General features: G+C 41.1%; 1 protein-coding gene across 1 annotated transcript; it reads left to right on the top strand.

Moving 5' to 3' along the window:
* Positions 1-691: 691 nt before the first annotated feature.
* LOC309679803 (merlin-like) lies at positions 692-18,227 on the top strand (the record flags this gene model as incomplete). Its single annotated transcript, XM_082493212.1, has 17 exons — positions 692-781; positions 2,449-2,574; positions 2,946-3,068; positions 6,784-6,867; positions 7,619-7,687; positions 7,908-7,990; positions 9,174-9,249; positions 9,712-9,849; positions 11,598-11,672; positions 12,445-12,558; positions 12,998-13,120; positions 13,687-13,904; positions 14,805-14,907; positions 15,643-15,770; positions 16,369-16,519; positions 17,092-17,301; positions 18,192-18,227. The coding sequence occupies 17 exons, from the start codon at positions 692-694 to the stop codon at positions 18,225-18,227; spliced, it is 1,947 nt and encodes a 648-aa protein (XP_082349338.1).
* Between the last annotated feature and the right edge of the window lie 623 nt (positions 18,228-18,850).

Below are 18,850 nucleotides of genomic sequence, written 5' to 3'. Positions count from 1 at the left end.
AAGGAGCCATAACTGATGGAAAAGAATTGAGTTGCATTTGATATCATAAGGTTTTGCTGTGTGATGTTGCTCTCTACTATGTTTTGCAAGTGGAGCCTCCACTGATGGATTTGGTGTCAGTACATACTGCAGAGACCTTTACTGCGAAAGGGAATTCTGCTTTGGTATGTAAAAGGGATGAGGAATGTCATATTTCTGGTGGCATTATTCAAAAGCCAGGTCTTACTTTTATGAAACTGTAAACATTCATCCATTGCAGCATCTTGTTGCAAGAGACCGCTGAGTTGCATGGACGTGGGTGGTTGTACGGAGCGTGAGGGCTGGATTGGAGGTTCCCTGGATGTCCTGAGCCGTAGTGTGATGCAGGCCCCTGGGTCTTGTAACGTGAGGTCTGAATGATGTTCTTTCTAGTACTGTAGGAACCCAGTGTTTGCCAAAGTCTGAGAGGAAAGACAGGAATGATGTTTTGGAACAATTGGATTTTTTTTTTTAAGGAGTAAACTACATGTTTTGTTTCAACATCCTTTCTTATAGTCTTGGACACAAAAATGCATATTTAAAGGTGACTTTATTCTGCAAGTTTGGACTCATCCTGCTTTGGAATCTAGCCAAGAAAACGTTACTGAATTTCCAGCCTTAAATGTAATGCGTGGTTGATTTCAGGTGTGGCTATCCTCATAAACTAAAAAATATGTCCATCCGAGGCCTGAAGAAGAAACAACCGAAGACTTTTAAAGTCAAAATTATAACAGTGGATGCTGAAATGGAGTTCAGCTGTGAGGTAAGAGTCCTCAGCAGAATGCTAGAAAGATGGAGACTGACTTTTGTATTAGCAAGACATAAATTCGAAAAGTTCAGATTATCAGTTCATGGGTGGTCTTAAAACTGATCTATTATTTTTATAAACAATGGATTACTTAGGCTCAGTTGCATTCTTCTGGTAAACAACTCTGACTGTTCAGAATTTAAAGCTATTCCCAGGAAATCCATTTGACTGTGACACAGCTAAATTAGCAGCAGGCCTCCTTTCTTCATAAGCATTCCAGCACATGATGGAGGGTTTCTTTGTAAGGGTACCCGCTTCTCCATGAAATTCTTGGTTTTTTTTTTGTAATTGGCACATGTCTTTAAGACACTGCTGGCTTGGATAAAGAAGTCTGGTAAACTCCAGTTTATTTCTTTAGCTATAATGGCTGGTTTACATCTCTGGGCAGAAGAGAAAATTGATCAAATGAAAAAGATAGCTTTTCTTCTATTAGTTAGGGCTATCTAGTAAATTGGCTAGAGAAATCATAGCTGCAGAAAAATATGGAAGAAAACAAGTGATTAATTGCTAAATTAATTGGGTTGCACTGTTGAGGGGACAGAACTGTGCCTGGTTAATTCCTCATCATCCAGCAAATGCAAAGAAAGACATAGAATTATTTTGAGGAGAGACGTTAGAAAACTGAGGTCCAGTGGGATTGACAAGTCTAATGAGACTTGACTGTCTTGAGGGGCATTTAGTATTTCATTTAGTAGTTCCCTCAGACAGAGAGTAGATTAGTCACAATGATCTAGAATACTTGCAGGCAGAGCTGTAGAAATAAAGGATTTGAAAATTTGATTCAAAGATCAGAGTCCTTGTTATCAAGTCCAGCTTGATGTATTCCTTTGCTGTCTCTCCCTCCTTCCCAGATATTGCTCTCTTTCTGGGATGATTTCCTGCTTTTAATCTAAATACTGCCTAAAACTTCTTTTGTTTGCCATTAAGTTTATAGTGGCTGACCCATGCAATTAAACAAAATCTTTTTAACATGTAGCCAAACAGAAGAAACGGATGTGCTGCCTCTTCAGTGGAGAAAAAAAAAAAAAATGAGTCATATAAGTGTGGATTTTGGGACCTTTAATCAAAGTTTCTGTTCTCTATGGAGCCAGGCTAGTAAATTACTCTAGAAGACAGGCTCTTGTTTGTTTAAATCAGAGTAGCATAAAGGCTTGGGTTGGTGCCACTGAAATAACTGAGGTTTATGGAAGATGGATTTGGTTTGATTGTTTGGCATTTCTGCACTGTGCTCTGACACTCCTTTGATTTCCCCTGGCCTTCTCTCAGTTGCTCCAATTTGTATAAACTATTGAATAAGATTTTTACAAATACTAACCAAACCTTGCATGTCCTAGGAAATCAATTGCACAATCCTCATTGCCTGTGCTTGTAAAGTGCATGATGCTGTGGTTAAATGACTACAGCTGCTCTGTAAATCTTCCTCTGGAGAAGAGAAAGAGGAGGTAGAGCACTCTAACTATTGCACCTTTGCTGTAGGCAGCACTAGGCGTATTTCACTGGAAAGCTAAAGCTGAAATAAGAGTTCATAGGAGAAAGACAAATGGTAGCCTGGTTTGCTTGACTAAAATGTAGCAAATTCATTCAAGACGTACCTGTTTTTCTTAATTTTCTTTTTCTTTTAGATGAAGTGGAAGGGAAAGGACTTGTTTGATCTGGTGTGCCGAGCGCTTGGTTTAAGGGAGACTTGGTTTTTTGGCTTGCAGTACACAATAAAAGGAATGTGCACCTGGTTAAAGATGGACAAAAAGGTATAGGAAACAAAAAAAATAACAGCATGGTAATTTTCTACTCATAAAAAGATTTACTTTTTTAGCACAGGACCTAAAGGAATGTGTTAATGACAACTTATAATTTTAGGTGGTATCATTTTTTTAAGAGTAAAGGTCATGTGTTATTTGGTCTGATTGTTTCTATCACATTTGGCCTGAAATATCACACACCAGTCACCACAATATGCACTGATTGCTATTAGATTAAAGCTTAGCATTGCGTGTCCTTCTAAAATCTGTAAAGGCTGCTTTAAATAGATGATCAGCTGCTTTTGGATTTTCCTCTGGAATACTATTTTGAGACACTTATGTACTATTTCTGCTGCTGATTTTATTTTATCTTTAAACAGGTTTTAGATCAAGAAATCCCCAAAGAAGATCCAATTAGCTTTCATTTTTTGGCTAAGTTCTACCCAGAGAAGGTAGAAGAGGAACTATTGCAGGAAATTACCCAGCATTTATTCTTCCTTCAGGTCAGGAACAGTTTTTAACCATGAATTCCTTCTGTATTTATGCCAGTCCTTTTGCTTTGTCTTTGATCTTGTTGGCAGCTGTTAGTATCAGAATGATTCTGCTGGCTTCAGCTGTATCAGTGTCTCTGTAAAGACCTCATTTTTATGAAATACAAGCATGCCTCCTGACTACTGTGGTTTTGTGTACTGGTAAGCTGAATGTTGTTTGCCTTCTGCAGGTTTTTGTTCTCTTGATGGCTTCTCTTACTGTTTGTGCCTGGAATGGGAGTTAAATTGCTGAGACCTGTAAATTCATGTAAAATGACTTTTACATCTAGCAGTTTGAGTGATAATTCCACATCTTGGTATTCCAGACTTGTTTTGCTCCTATAGTATGTCTTGGGGGGGGGGGGGGGCAGAGGAATCCATGCAAGGCTGGCAGTGCTTGGAGAACTGTGAAGCTTTTGCCCTAACTGGTCAGTACTGAGAAGTATAAAGTGAATCCATCGTTTTTATCAGATTCAGAAGTTATCTTGGGACTGTTGTCTAGTCTGCTCTGGCTGTAGCTAAGTTGGATGAAGAGAGTCTCAACAGTTCCTTGTCCTCGTTGTCTTAGACCTGCTGGTGTAAACTCTTGTGTAATCATTCCCTAACCTAGTTCTTTCAAAATGAGCAGAATTAGAAGAGACCTGTTATTAGATGTACACACTGTGTGGGGGAGTGACTACACAAGCAATTATGGTGGCAGTTGTGAAGGTGGAGAAGAGGGAAGGAATGGCGATAAGCAGTTGGGGACAATAAGCTTTTTCACTCATATCAGCTGCAAAGGGAACAAGACCTGTGACTACAGCCTATCCCTGAAACTAAAACTTGTGAGTTCCTAAAAATAGACCAGATGGTTACTGGGAGATTTTGTTGTGTATGACTGTAGAAGGCAAAATCACTAGAAAATAAGAGCTCCCTAACCTGTCCTCCTTAAATGTTCATTTTGGATTGTAGGGGGAAAAAGATCATAGAATTTGATAGCCATTCTGAAATAAAGATTTGTTCAACTAGCAAATTTCGAAAGGAGTGGAGCAGCATACACACTTGTGACTGAAACAGAAGATTCACCACAATGTGTGGTCTTTTTAAAGACCAAGTCTGGAGGCATCATTGTATTGTCTGATAGCCCCTGGATGAAAAGTGCTGCTCCCTTGGTATGGTGGTGGTATTATTCTGAAATGTCTAGACCTGCACATGCTGTCTTTTGCCAGTCAAATTAGCCAGTTTGAGTTGTCTTCCCTACCCCATTGGACTGGGTGCCTGCTACTCATGCTGGTAGAATAAATCCCCATCCCTGACAAATCTTCATTACAGATAACAGAACCCATTTCAGCTTTGCCATAGGGGCAGCTACTGAGGAGCTGCAGGACAGCAGAATTGGGCTCAAGAGCAGTTGTTAGCTGTGTGAACACAGCTTGGTCTGTATACCATGGTGGTTCTTACAAATTTCCATGAGATGGAAGCCAGTAAAAGTAATAAAGCTAACCCCATGCATGCATTAATGATGATGGCTTTGCAGAGGCAGCTTTCTTATTTGCCACTTAGTTTTCTTTTGTCCCAGAAATTGTTATGGTTCTCCTAGATCCATTAAAAAGCTGATGAAGGAGCAAATTCTTGGAGTACAATACTTCATTATCAAAATAAAGATGCATCGACCAAGAAAAGCCATGCTGTGGCTCCATAGCTGCAGGAACAGGCTGTAGCTATAGCAATAGGTATACAAGCGTTGGGTTTTGGATAGTCACTTGTTGGTCAGCTGTTTGTTCCAATGTCTGTGACATCCAGCTGCTCTGCTGAGTTGCTGTGGAGTCCTCTGAAAATTACAGCCTTCTGGTGGGTTGCTTTCTTCTGGTAGCTTTCAGCAGTATGTGTCTGTGCAAGTAGATTGGGTGTATGGAATACATTCAGTCTGCATCTGTAAATAAACACAGTAAATACATTTGTTCCCTGAGGAGGATGTGTTAATAAAGTAATGAGAAAATGCTGTCGTTCCAAGGGTTAATATACTAACTAGAACTTCATCCAGAACCCTTAACCACTTGGCAATTTGTTTCTTAAGCTAATTTTGGAAAGGAATGAGAGGGGAGAACTCTTTTCCTAGTCTTTTAATCCTGATTTTTTTCACTTTTTTCTTTGCTCCTTGAGCCTGCCTTGACTAGCAGATATGCAATTAGCAAATTCTTCTCATTCCGAAGTAGAAAAACAAGACTGAAACAAATTTGAACTTGCAAAGTTTCCTGACTATAAGAACTTAAGATCACACCTGGATGCTAATAGGAAAAACATGTACAGACATCTGGATGCCTACAGATTTCAGCTCTACTGACTTATTCAGACCTTTACAGATTAATGTGACATAGCAGCTTTTTGCAAAATGTGTGAATAAATGTAAATGACTAAAGCTAAGTGTTTTCTGTTTAAAGATTAGGTAATTTGCTCCTTCATAAAGTATAACAAAATGTTCTTGTAAGAACTGATCAGAAGAAAACCCAGACACTTAGGTGGGATTTATCTTAAGTTCTAAATTCTGAAACGTATGATTTGCACCATGGAATATGAAAGCTGGAGCTTTCCAATTTGGAAGAAGAGTCTTTTCATTCTTTCCATTTTAACAGCTTAGAAAGAATTTTCCCTGTACTATAACTCAGGTTCATATATTGTGCTCACCAGAGACTAAATTTAAAAGAAAAACTTTCTTTATGGTTCATTTCAGTTCACAGTACCAACAGTGCCAAAGTGTATTTGTAAAGATAGCTCAGTGCTATCTGAAGTAATTTATCATTTTGGAAATGTTTAAGACTGCATTATGCAAAATTTTCTTGTCTTGTGCTTGTTAGTAGGCTAAATACATTACACCTGAGAGGAGGATTTGTGAAGAATAATTTTCCCCTTCCCTCTTTAGGTTTTCAAGTAAGAATTACCCAACTGATTTAAAATCAAGCAACATCTTACAAGCTATTACACCTTTGATCTTGGTAGCACCATAGGTTATTAAAAAGAAAACGTTAAAAGACTCTTTACCATTTATACTAGGCTTTTATTTTTAAGCCCCTATGTTTTTGTTGTGCATAGACCACTGTAATTGAATAAATTAAGTGCTGTAATAGTCAGCTTCCCTTTGTGGGGTCTCCTTTATTCTCTTATTCTGGAAAGCTTGAGAACATACTATTATGGTTTTCAGTATGTCTCTGTCCTTGGCGGTATCAGTCATCTGGACAGCCCTGAGCAATCTGGTCTGGTTGGACCTGCTTTGACTAGGTGACCTCCAGAGGTCCCTTCCAACCTAAAGTTTGATGTTTTACATGTTGTAAAGCTAACTTTTCCAAAGCAGGAAGCAAAGGAAGAGTTGCTAAAAGGAATGAAGTGCCGACAATAAAATCCATTTTTTGTAACATGTTCTTTTTCAGGACTTCTTATATAAATGTGTGGAGATAGCCAACTGACGTTTCTATGAACTTAGAATTAAGAATTAATTAAAAGTTGTGTGGTTTTTTTTTTTTTTTTTGTTAAATGTAATGCAAAGTAAAGGCTTCCTGTGTTTCTGAATGCCTTTTTGTTGTTGCTGTTATTAACTCATAATGGTAATGTTTGGTGCCAAGTTACAGTCCGGGCATGTCTAGTTTCATTTCAAGCCTGACATAAGTCTTGACTTTGAGCTTCTTTCACTTTCCCCCTTTTTCTCTTGGTTTAGGTTAAGAAACAAATACTGGATGAGGAAATCTATTGTTCTCCAGAAGCAACAGTTTTACTGGCTTCTTATGCTGTTCAGGCCAAGGTTTGTGCATAAAGTGCTCTTTTTCTTTTTTTTTTTTAACACATACATACATGTGGTGTTATGTAAAACATAGCAGTATTAATATTTGCTATTAAAGTAGTAGGTCATCCTGGGAGGTACAGACACAGCTAGAAAAATAAGCATGAGATGCCACTACAAGGGTTTTGGTATTATATGCTATGCTTTCACGACTTAAGGGATTTCTTTGGACCTAACATTTTAATGTAATCTTTCTCCCAGCTAGAATTATTTCCTGTTGTTTTAAAAAATGTCCATAGATACAGCAGGTGCTGATACCGGAGCTCATAATGGAAGGACACAATCTTTTTTAGTATCTCTTAGAACACAGTTCACTTGGTGCTAGCAAGAGCCGCACATACAACAGCAGGAGGCGAACACAAATCTTTAGCAGGGCTGGCCCTCGTCAGCAGCCCAGCCTATACGCAGCAGGCTATAGGAGTAGGGGAGCTTGCACTCCGGAATGTAGCCTGTAGGTCAGAGACAGGCATGAAGTCATGGGAGATTCTTTCATATCTGCAGTTACTGAGACCTGCAGTCTAGGGCTGAAGTCTAGGCTTATAGGCCACCTTTGTGGCTGTATTGGAGCCGCGTGCAGCTGGAAGTAACTTCCATAGCCAAGAGATGAGAGGAGCATGTTTATTATGTGTTACCCTGTATACAGGGGAACTAAGACAAAATCTGCCTCAAGCGATTGCATTGGACTCAAATATCTTTTGTTTTCTTGGGACAGTATGGTGACTACGACCCAAATTTTCATGAGCCAGGCTTTCTAGCCCATGATGAACTTCTACCCAAAAGGGTAAGTCTTTATTCTTTACAAAACCAAATCTTTGAATCTACTATTTGCAGCACAGATATTGCTGTGGGATTAACCGGAGCATTAGAAACTATTTGTGTTTGCCCTGAACTTGGCAAAATGACCGAACTGTGAACTGCATTGCTGCATTCACATTGCTTGGGAGAGTCAGTACATGTATTTGTGTCTTCAAAGGAAACCAAACTCCTTCCTTTGTCTGTAGGTCCTCAGGCAGTATCAGCTGACAGCAGAGATGTGGGAAGAAAAGATTACTGCTTGGTATGCTGAGCACAGGGGTATCGCCAGGTATGGAAATCATTTCATTCTTTGGAAATCCCGTACATCTCAGTAACTGGTTATTTGCTGTCTTCAGTGAAATTTGGCTTTTGTAAAATGAGCAAAGAAATATTGGTTTCCAAGCTGTGTTGTTAATAGGTTAATTTATAACTAAGGATAAAAAGGCCCACTCATCTAGGGTAAAGAGAGTCTTGTGTAGAGCTCCAAGTGCTTGTAAACTGGACTTGCTGTGAAGGGTATGGAGAAGCCATGGACTCTTGCAGTTTCATGACCTAACATATTAAAAATAAGAGCCCTGTCTCATCAGAGTCCATGTATGCCAGCAGGGAGGAGTTCCTGCAGAAAGTTTGAGCTGTGTGGATTTGCAGTTTGCCCTGAGAGATTAGTCTTTTCATTTAAGGTTGTTAGCTACCTGGAGTTGCTGCTGTGTCTGCCCTTTCTGGAGCCGTATCACATCACTCTCTTTGTGAAAATCATGGCTCAAAAGGGTGTCACCATATTAGCAAGGAACCAAAACAGTGAAGACATGGCATCGTAGTTCCAGGACTGAGTTTTGATGCTTGTCCATGTGGACTTCCAGCTTCTTCTAATACATTCCGCGTGTCCAGAAATTCAATTAAACAGGAAGTGGGAGCTGTTGGCACCTAGAGGCACCTTTCCTAATATTTCAGTTCAATTTCTCTTTGGTTGTTCTAGATGCTTCTTAGCGCTATTTTTACTGCATATTTTCCTCAAGACTTGTTGATGCCTCACCTTGAAGGGAGAAGAACGGTGGGTGGAGAGATTCTCACCCTTCTTTGGCCTCTGCCCGAAGCCCTGTTTAGAACTTGTTCAGGACTCCTTTCTCCATGAACTCTGTTTCCTGAAGGAAATATCTTTGTCATGGAAAACAATGGTAGGGTAGGTCTCAAAGATGTAATAATGATGGAGTGGCAAAACTAACACAAGGATAAGACTGGACTTGAATTTTAATAAAGATTGCACTATACATGATTCAAAATAGGTACGGCTTTACTGTCTTTATTCTGTAGAGATGCTGTTTTTATTATCCTTTTTCTATTGTTAAGAGTAAAATGGCAAAATTAAAGAAAGTACAAAGAACCTGTTCTTTTCTAAGTGGGAATCGTAAAGTCAGCTAGGACAGAAAGGTTGGAAAGGAATCTCCGAGTATAATCATGGCCTTATTCTCTAGGGATGAAGCTGAGATGAACTACCTGAAAATTGCCCAAGACTTGGAAATGTATGGTGTCAATTATTTTCCAATTGCTGTAAGTGCTTTATTTTAGCAATTTTCAATTGCTGTAGGTGATGGTACTGTCCTTTTTTTAAAATCCTTCAGGGAGTCTGGAACTAGGACTCCTGACTTCTGCTTTTCTCTGCTGATGGTGGGATGTGTACTGATTGTCCTGACTTGGTTGACTTGCTTGCTAAATGAGTAGGTGAATAAAACATTTAAGATTAATGTTTTACAATCTGACAAAGGTCTTGAGTAGCTCTGGGTATGTAGTGGGAAGGAGGAGAAAAAATCTAAAAGTTTGAGCCGCTACAGTCAACGTAGAGGACTGGGTTTATTAGCTGGCAGTGACAACGTTCATAATATTTTGTCGAAATACCAATTTCTGAGAAATATGGATAAATATCAATGTATTAAAATAAGCACATTTCTTGTCTGTGGTTTTAATATCACCGTAAATGGCTTTTACTGCTATCTATGTTTCTTTTTTTTTTAGCAAAATAAAAACCATACAGATCTCCTACTTGGAGTTGATGCCAAAGGTATTCATATCTACAGTATTAACAACAGGTTCTCTCCAAATAAGTCGTTTGAGTGGAGTGCTATCAGAAACATTTCCTATAGTGAGAAAGAGGTATGATGGCTTTGATATATTATTCTTTTTATATGGGCATGGGTGTGGACTGAGATTCTTGGAACAGGCTGAAAGCTATCTCTGTTTAAATAATTTGGGGTAGAAGGGGAAAATCCTAGGGAGCTTTGTTACAAAACTAAAAATAACAGACCTGCCTTTCAGATGTGCTGCATAACCTCGGTTCCCCTAGGAGCCAGAGGCTGCTCTGAGCTCTCAAGAGTTGTGGAGCCCACTGTTCTGGTTCCTTCCCTGCTGCTTGTCCTTTGCAAAACAAGTGTGTTGATCTCTGAAAAAGATATTATGAATGCCACTGTGACTAGCTGCTTCAGTTATCTTAGCAGGAATTAAATGATTTGTAAAGACTTAACGCCATTTTTATATGCAGAAGCTGTCCTTGTAGACGAGGTTTGAAGCACGCTGGCAAGAGGAGACATGCAGGGAGATGTACATGTTTTTCTGCCTGAATTCTGCTAATTCGTCAGTGCATGATTTCGGTCTTCAGCACAACCCTACCATTGCAATTTCACTGGGATTTCAGAGGCCATATTTTACTTGTAGAAAGTACAGTGGGGGGTGGGTAAAATTTAGTCTCATCACAAATCATGTGGCTACATGGAAGGCTATAATCAGAAAAACAAAACCAGAAAAACTGCATTGGTACTGGAATACCTGGAATTTGTCAGCCAAAGGACAGCACAGCCTGTTCCATTTTCTGTGGGCCTTCTGAAAACCATTGAGGCTGTGATTTGCTGTCCAGACACTAGATCAGGCAGGGCAGTCTACAGTTCTGCCTCCAAAAAGGTTTTGGTCCTTGCATGCCATTAAATTTCTTCTCTGGTCTGTGAATAAACTGCTTTAACTCCCAATTGTTGGCAAATCGAGCAGCCCTATATTAAACTCCACTATATTCAGTGACACGTTCACAGCCCTGCTTCTCACGAGGCAACGTATTCAACCAGTTGTTACCTACAGGGTGAAACAAGCTGTAGGACATTATGATCTTGGTGACTCAGATGGCTTCAAATTATACATTGCATTGCAAATGAATTATAGGAATAGAGTGCTAGCTAACCCATGAGTCACAGAAAACAGGATCTTAAAGAATGGAGCCATATTTTGTTACACAGCCAAACCGAGCACAACATATGAAATGAAACAGTGTGTACTGACGTGGCAGCATGGAAGCCCTTCGTGTCCCCTGGCAACAGCTTGGGAGATAGGATTGAAAACGTCAGAAAGCAGGAGCTCCAGGACTCATATCTGATGGTCAGAAGAACAAGTCCTTCAGGCCCTTGATACATTTTGTTTACACCTGTGATGATTTGTATTTAGAGGGCTGTTTGACATCTCCATGACTTTAAGAATATGACTGCTTATGGGGTTTAGTAATGTGTTCTGTTTTCCTGATAACCAGTGCTTGTTCCAGTGCTCTTAGTATAGTTTGCAATGTGCAGGTGGTATTATTATGAAAACCACTATCCAAACTGGCACTGGGGTGGGTCTGTGAAAGGCTTTATCTTCTAACAGCCTGTTATGGGAGCAGATGAGGAACCTGTGTAACAGCAGCCCTGGTTCTGATTCTTCTGAGCAAAACATTTTTGCATCACTCTCCCCACATTTGTGGCATAAATCACTGCTTCCCTGGAGAGAAGTGGAGATGGGCTAAAGTTTGCGTTAGTGTTAATAGTTTCAGCTTTGTTTTTCCTCCTTCTCACTGTTTCCTTTCTTTTTTTCTGTTGCCTGCATAGTTAACTATTAAACCTCTTGACAAAAAAGCAGAAGTCTTCAAGTTCTTTTCCTCTCAACTCAAAGTGAACAAATTGGTGAGTGTCCAGCTTTCCTTCTTTAAAACTGAGCCTGGTAATACTGACTGATATCTGAGTGAGAAATATTGTTTCTAAAACCTGTGGAGAGGCCAGGGAGCGTTGAGTGTTAGTGTGTGTTTTCCTGGGGATTGTTCTGTCTGGGAGGTCAGGGTGCATGTGTTTGTCTTCTCTGGGACGGGGAGGCAGCAGATGGAAAGCAAGATGTGAAAGAAGGCCCAAATCACAAAGGGAAATCCAGATGCTTGAAGGAAAGGATGTAGCATATTGAAAAGTGAAAAGTCGCCACAGCATCTGCCTGTCTGGCTGCTGTGGGTTCTTAATCAGCTACTGCCTCTCCTTTTCTGGGAGAAGCAACAAGGAAGGGACATAATCAACTGGCTAATTGTGTCATTATTGATTGCTTCCTAATGCACAACCATAGGGGCTGGATCACTTCTCAATGAGCTTGTGGAGGGGCTGTCACAGGTGGCCATTCCCACAGCTACATCTTGTGTACTCTTGACCTAGATCTATTGCCTGGTCTTATTCAGGAAAGTGGAACCAGAGTGGGTTGAAGGACAGAAGGAACCCCTCATGCTGTTATGAACTCTTCTAAACTCTTACGTCCCTGCCCTAGGTGCTGATTTTCTTGGAAGGGAAGCAACTGCCAGCGCTTGTGCTAAAGTCAGAATTGTCAGCTTCTGCCCTGGGAGGCCAATGTAGGGCTGTTGTCCCTCTGACTGGGGCACAAGTACATCAAAAATGCATTTCCTTTGCTTTTCCTATGCAGATTTTGCAGTTGTGCATTGGAAACCACGACCTATTTATGAGGAGAAGAAAAGTGGACTCAATAGAGATCCAGCAAATGAAAGCACAAGCCAGGGAAGAAAAAGCTAGAAAAAAGGTAGATTCTTTCTGCTCCTCTGTTGTTGAAAACAGTGATTATTATTCCAGCTGGTGCCCTTGCTGTCCATGCATTGCATCGATATGTGTGTGGGAGGTGAGAAAGTGCAGCAGGATTGAATGTGGGAACAGCTCTAGTGTGTATGCAGCATCTGAGGATGTAAGTGATGTTTGTGAAACTGAATAGGTGATCACAAAGATTTGGGGTACATAAAAGATCAATTCAAGTGCACTTCCAGCAGTCTGAAATAACCAGTATTACCTGTTGGAGTGCAGGGCTGCGAAGTGCAAGCAGCTTCAGCATTGCATCTCTGGTGAATATCGGTCCACCAGCTACAGAGCAGTCCGTTCTTCATTGGATTCATTTGCTGTGCTGCTTCAGGCCAAGATGAGATTCTGCTGCAAACCCACAAACGTGGTATTGCTCATTCTGTTTCCAGATGGAGAATCAAAGGCTGGCCAGGGAGAAGCAGCTCCGAGAAGAAGCTGAGCGAGCCAAAGAAGAGCTGGAAAGGCGTCTCTTCCAGCTGGAAGATGAAGCCAGGCAGGCCAATGAGGCTCTGGTGAGTAGCACATTAATCTGAATATTCTTGTGCTTGATGGGCTTTCCTGGTTTGGAAGCATTTTTTTTTTTTTCCTTATGACTCCTGTGAGACACCAGGAGTTATGTCACAGACAAGGCTGGAGAGGGCATGCTGGAATACCTGGGAAAACTCTGATCTGCCATAATCTTCATTTGCTGTGAGCCCTTAGCTCCCTGTATTTGGTTCACAGTGCTTTCTTCAGGCAAAGAGGGAAGAAAGGAAGCAAACTTAGGGCTGAAATTGGGAGAAAGGGGCATGGTACACTGGCAACTGAAGGGGCCAGTTTATTTTTGGTTGATGTCTTTGTCCAACTCTAAGCAAATGTCTCCTTGCTTTGTAGAAGTGAGAGGCAGGGGGAAGTTAGGCAGTTCTGGAGTAGAGGAGGAACACCAGATGCTACAATTATGTTTACTATACTTTTTATTTTAAGGAATAATACTTTTATCACTTGATCATTTGGGAAAAGATGTCCTTTTCCTGACTGTCTGCAGGGGTGGTTTTGTAGATGCTAGACAGGGTAACTAAGAGAAATTGTTTCTTCTTAGCTCCGATCCCAGGAAGCAGCAGAACTGCTGGCTGAGAAAGCTCAGATTGCAGAAGAAGAGGCAAAATTGCTGGCCCAGAATGCTGCAGAAGCTGAGCAAGAGCGACAGAGGCTGGAGATCACAGCTCTGAAAACCAAGGAGGAGAAACGCCTGATGGAGCAGAAGATGCGGGAGGCAGAGCTCATAGCAGTGAAGCTGGTGAAGGAGTCTGACCGGAGGTTAGATTTGCTTGAGTGGAGTTGTGTGGTCTCTAGGGGGATGCCTGGCTGGAGAGAGGGCTGCTTTTCTCAGAGCTAAGCACAGGAAGGAGGGATTGTTCCTGAAGCAACACTTGAGTGACTAAGCTTTCTTGCATCTTGTTTGTTCCACCTGGTACCAGCGGTTGTGTTGCAGGTCAAGAAGTTTACAGAGGATCACGTGAAAGGCTTTAGAGTTGTTTAGTATTAAAGATCCAGAATGCAGAAGCATTTTCTGTTTGGCATTATCAAAAGAACACTGGCTACCTAGCTATCTAAATTTACCAATCTGTGTACCCTGTGAGTTATGAGACGGTTTTCATTCATTAGTACAGAGTGATGGTCTCTTGTATCCTTTTGGATCTTTGAGAATTGTAAACCAGGTAAGCTCATGTGGAATATAAACCACTCTATAAGAGTTTGCATGTTCCATGACACTGCTGCCTGAAGATGCAGAGCAGACCAGTGTTGACAGAGGATGTTTAACCTTGCTATTAAGGGCCTTCTGCTTGCTTTAGGATACTGCCAAAAAGCTTGCCAAAATAAAGAGCAGATATGTTGCACCTCTCCCCACCTCAGGGAGGATCTCTGACAGCCTGGAGAATCTGTATCAGCAAGTCATTACTGAGCCCATTGAAATTAGGAGTAGGAAAAACATTAATTCAGCCAGTTTGTGCAGGATTGTCTTTGAAAACATGTGTCCTGCTGTGACCAGTTAGTTCTCCATGTGACCATCCTACCACAAGTGTCTTTGGGTAAAGGAATCACTCATGGTAGTGGATGTTGTTCCCTGGAAGCTAGGGAGGTGCAAAACTCTGAAACCCATGTGTTGCTCTATTCTGGAAATCATCAGCAATTCATGTGAGGATATTTGTCTTACAGAGCCAAGGAAGCAGAGCATCTGAAACAAGATCTGCATGAAGCCAGAGAGGCTGAACGGAAAGCAAAGCAGAAACTCTTAGACATAACCAGGCTTAATTATCCTGTAAGTTTCTGCTTTACTGGGCACCACTTCATCTTCAGAGACAGTCAGATGTTGATTGCATTTTTATAGCCCACATCAAGCTGAGCAGTGGCATGTCTGCATCCAGCTGGGGGACTAACACCTGTAGCACCACCTGGTGCTTAAACACAGTGCAGCTAGGGTGGAAGTTGTATTTGTTCAGGGCAGTGAGTCAGGATAAGAAAGACGAGACAAAAGTGAAAAACAGGACTGGTGTTGGGACTTAGGGAGCAGAGATTGTCTTGCCTGCATTCATACCCAATACTGACTCTGTGTTATCTCAGTCGGACAGTGCTTTGCTGAGGTGGTTGTACTGAGTCAGCTGTGTTGTCCTGGCGTGTGAATTGCCTGTGAGTGTCTTTAGGCAAAGAAGATGAAGCTCTTTCTGGCAAGAAGGCAGTGCCTTAGTACTGTGTGCAGCAACTCCCTCTTCTGCTCCAGTCTTGCTGAGAATGGATTTCCATTCTCTGCTGAAATAGACAGGAACGTTTCAGCTGGGATACTTCTCTGCCCTCGGATCTGTGGGTTGTGGACTTCAGAAGTTCATCTGGCACCACTTAGGTAGAGGGGAAGGATTGCAGGAATATCTATGTGTCTCAGAATCCATGGGTAGCTTATGGAATAGCTCAGCATGGCATTTTTGCAGAAGCTGGGGAGATAAACAAAAAAAATCAAACAATCAGATCTTACTGGTGGTGCTTGTGTTGTCTCTTTCAGCACATGGTCAAGTACTCACAATACTCGCCAACTGACACCAGAGATGGCAACTTTGACAAAGGATCCATAAAGCTGGATTTGAAGGACATTGACCTCAAGAGACTATCCTTTGAGATAGAGAGAGAGAGGTATCAGTATGCTCATGGTGTAAATAAATGAGAATGTTAGTCATGGAAAGTACAGAAAGGAAAAAAATAATCTCTGGGAATCACAGTTCATCCTTTTAGCGATTCAGGATGTGTTGCTAAAAGGACTTGTACATATGGCTGGAGGCCTTTTACTGAGTTGATGTGGATTATGTCTGTGCAAGACTAGTTATTTACACAGAGGAAGAGTGTTCTGGTGATATCAAGCAACGACAAGTCCAGAACCCTTCTGTCTTGGAGAGCGTTTTGTCAGGGGCAAAGTACTTTGCTGGAGTAATAGCATGGTAGAGGGCAGAAGTTTCCCTCTAGTGTTGAAGTATGGTATTGCTTTGGTATAACATCGAGAGGCTTTTTCTCTCTTTGGAACGAAATGCTTGGTAGAAAGTTGTAAGTGTGTGAATGGTGAAGGGTAGAAGTGAACCCCCTTCTCACTGGGTCATGGGAGTCAGGCTGACATGTGCCAGGCTTTGTCAAAAAACCAAAATGAAGCAAAGAACTTCCTCTGTCCTCCTTCCACACGTGTCTGTTCTTCAGCTATATCATGCCAATAAGCTTTTTGTCTCCAATGTGTGGACTACAGGCTAGACTACTTAGAAAAGAGCAGAAAATTTGAAGATCGACTGAAAGAACTGAAGTCTGAAATTCATGCTTTGAAACTAGAAGAAAAGCAGTCTGGGCTTTACTCTCATTGGAATGAAGTTCTGGGATCCTTGGATCGCTCCTTAGGCAATGTATGTACCCTAAACACCTGCCACTTTTTTCAGCATAAACCATAAAAGAGAATAGTGTGGGTGTGCCAAAGGTAGTTGCTGTATTTCAGTTCAAGGCATGTGGTTTAGTACCCTTGATAGTAAAATATTAAAAGCGAGAACACAGACAAGGAAAATTCATGTCAAAACAAAATCTTAAGAAGTTCTTCCTCAGCGTTTGCATCACATTCTCATTCACATACTTTGTGGTTGCTAAAAGTCATAAAAGTCTTGTTTTGTTTCTTTTTTTTTTTTTTTTAAAGCAGTGAAGAACTAAACCCGCATTTTTGTTGTAAATTTCTTGTTATTCTTATAAACACTCCGGCCTCTTCCTGAACCACTGCAAGAATAGGGCTGGCTTTGTCTTTCCAGGTTGTTCCGCATGTAGCAAAAATGGCTCTGAGTCAACAGTTTTAGAGAGAGAAGGGAGGCTTGGAAAAATCATGAGGGAAGATGGCCTTTATTTTCTGACTATGCATCTGATGTTCTTTTTGGCTTAACGAGTGTTGATATAGAGAGGGCATTAAATTTCCATGTGTTCTTTTCTTTTAAAGACCCCATCATGGATGAAAACCTTTGAAACTGGAGATTCGTTAGATATAAATCTTCAAAGACCTTTCCCTGCTTACTCGTTAAATACTACAGGCAGCTGGCCTTGTACCAACAAAATTCAACACACAGTGCCAGTGGAAAAGTCATCTTTTCAAGCAAATTCCTTGGTTGCCAACAGTGTGGGCACAGGAACCAGAAAACAGATTATAAAGGTAATCAGATTTGTAAGTAAATTCCCAAATGTTGACTAAAAGCTTAGAATTCACAGAGGTAAAGAATGTCTTTAGGGACCTGTTTTGTCCAGCTCTGTCATGGCCTCTGAAACGAGGAGTCAGTGCCTGGCTGTTGCATGAGTTTGGAGACCCTGCATTGGTGCGCTGTTCCGGACTGTTTATAGCTTGAGGCCACTTGGTTTTTCTGACTTACGGTCTAAGCTGGAATGCAAAGCTGTAAGCCTTAGTAAATGAAACAAGAGAGGCCCGTATGCAGTAGGGAGGATCTGTGTTAAATTTTATTTATATTAACCAGGTTTGGAAATAACAATGTGCTCCCAGGTACAGAAAGCTTAAAACATACTGTGCCTGTTTTCTGGTTTGAAGGGGGAGAGAGTAATATACCAATAAATGCCTGGACTTCCAGCAGTTCAGTTCAGATCTCTTTCAGTGTGTTCCCTGTCAGAGAATCCTGAAGAGCTAAAAAAACAACCTGCTTTTAAATTTTGCTAAAATGGAGAATCTAGTATGCATTCAAGAAGAACTGTAAGGGTGTGTGATCTTGAACAGTGGGGAGGAAATCGGCTTTCGTTAGGCAGTGCTACTTGTGCAAGGTATTAGGAATAAAGAAATCTTGATGTATTTGCTGCTGTTTTGTATGAACAAAACAGTTTTCAGGATCAGTTAGAGGATCTAGTATATAACATTGAAGACCTGAATCTTCAGGGTTGTATGCTTAGAACTAGGAAGAACACAACTGAGTGTAGCAGCAGATGAGGAAGCAGCTCTTTCTAATGCAGGTAACAGAAACAACTTTTAAGATTAACCTAATTCAAGTAGCAGGGGTGAGGCAAATATGCTCTAATTTTTCCTATTTGATTTGCCTGTAGGTTCAGCAGCATGACTCGGATGTGATCTACATTTGAAGCCTCTCGTTTCCTTAAGACTGGTAGAACCTGGTGGCCATCTCTTTGGCTGCTGCAGAATGCACCTGCACGAGGACGCTTGCGCAGTTCTGTCTGCTGACAGGCATCGGCATGAGAGACATGGTACTACAGTTAGAGTGGTGCCGTCTGGCTTCCAAGCAGATAACGTAAGCTGGGAGCACTAAAACTGCCAGTGTAAAATAGCAAGTGCCTTTGGGTACAATGGTAAACATACAAACCCAGAGGAATGTTGTTTACTACTTATGCACTTTTGAAGAAACACTTTATACTTTGCTAAACCTCCTCCCCCAGGTGTGTTTTTACACACTGACTTATCAGTATGGTACTCTACTTTTGTACAAAGGATGCTCAGCAGCAAGTGTTGAGGAGATGTTGGGATGAGAAAAAAAAAAATCATACATGAGCTTGGTGTTTATCTACACAATAGACTAATTATGGTTCTGGTTCGGTCCATGGGACATGACTCCCAGAGCTGCTCAACTAGATGATCTCTAGAGGTCCCTTCCAACTCTGATAATTCTGTGATTCTGTGATTCAACATTTTAGTGTTTGCCTGCCAAATATTTTCCTTTTTCTCCCCAGACATTTCTTGGTTTGCTTAA

This window comes from Vanellus vanellus, assembly GCF_965231255.1.
Source record: "Vanellus vanellus genome assembly, chromosome: 19".
NCBI classification, from domain to species: domain Eukaryota; kingdom Metazoa; phylum Chordata; class Aves; order Charadriiformes; family Charadriidae; genus Vanellus; species Vanellus vanellus.
This window is presented reverse-complemented; position numbering and strand designations above follow the sequence as displayed.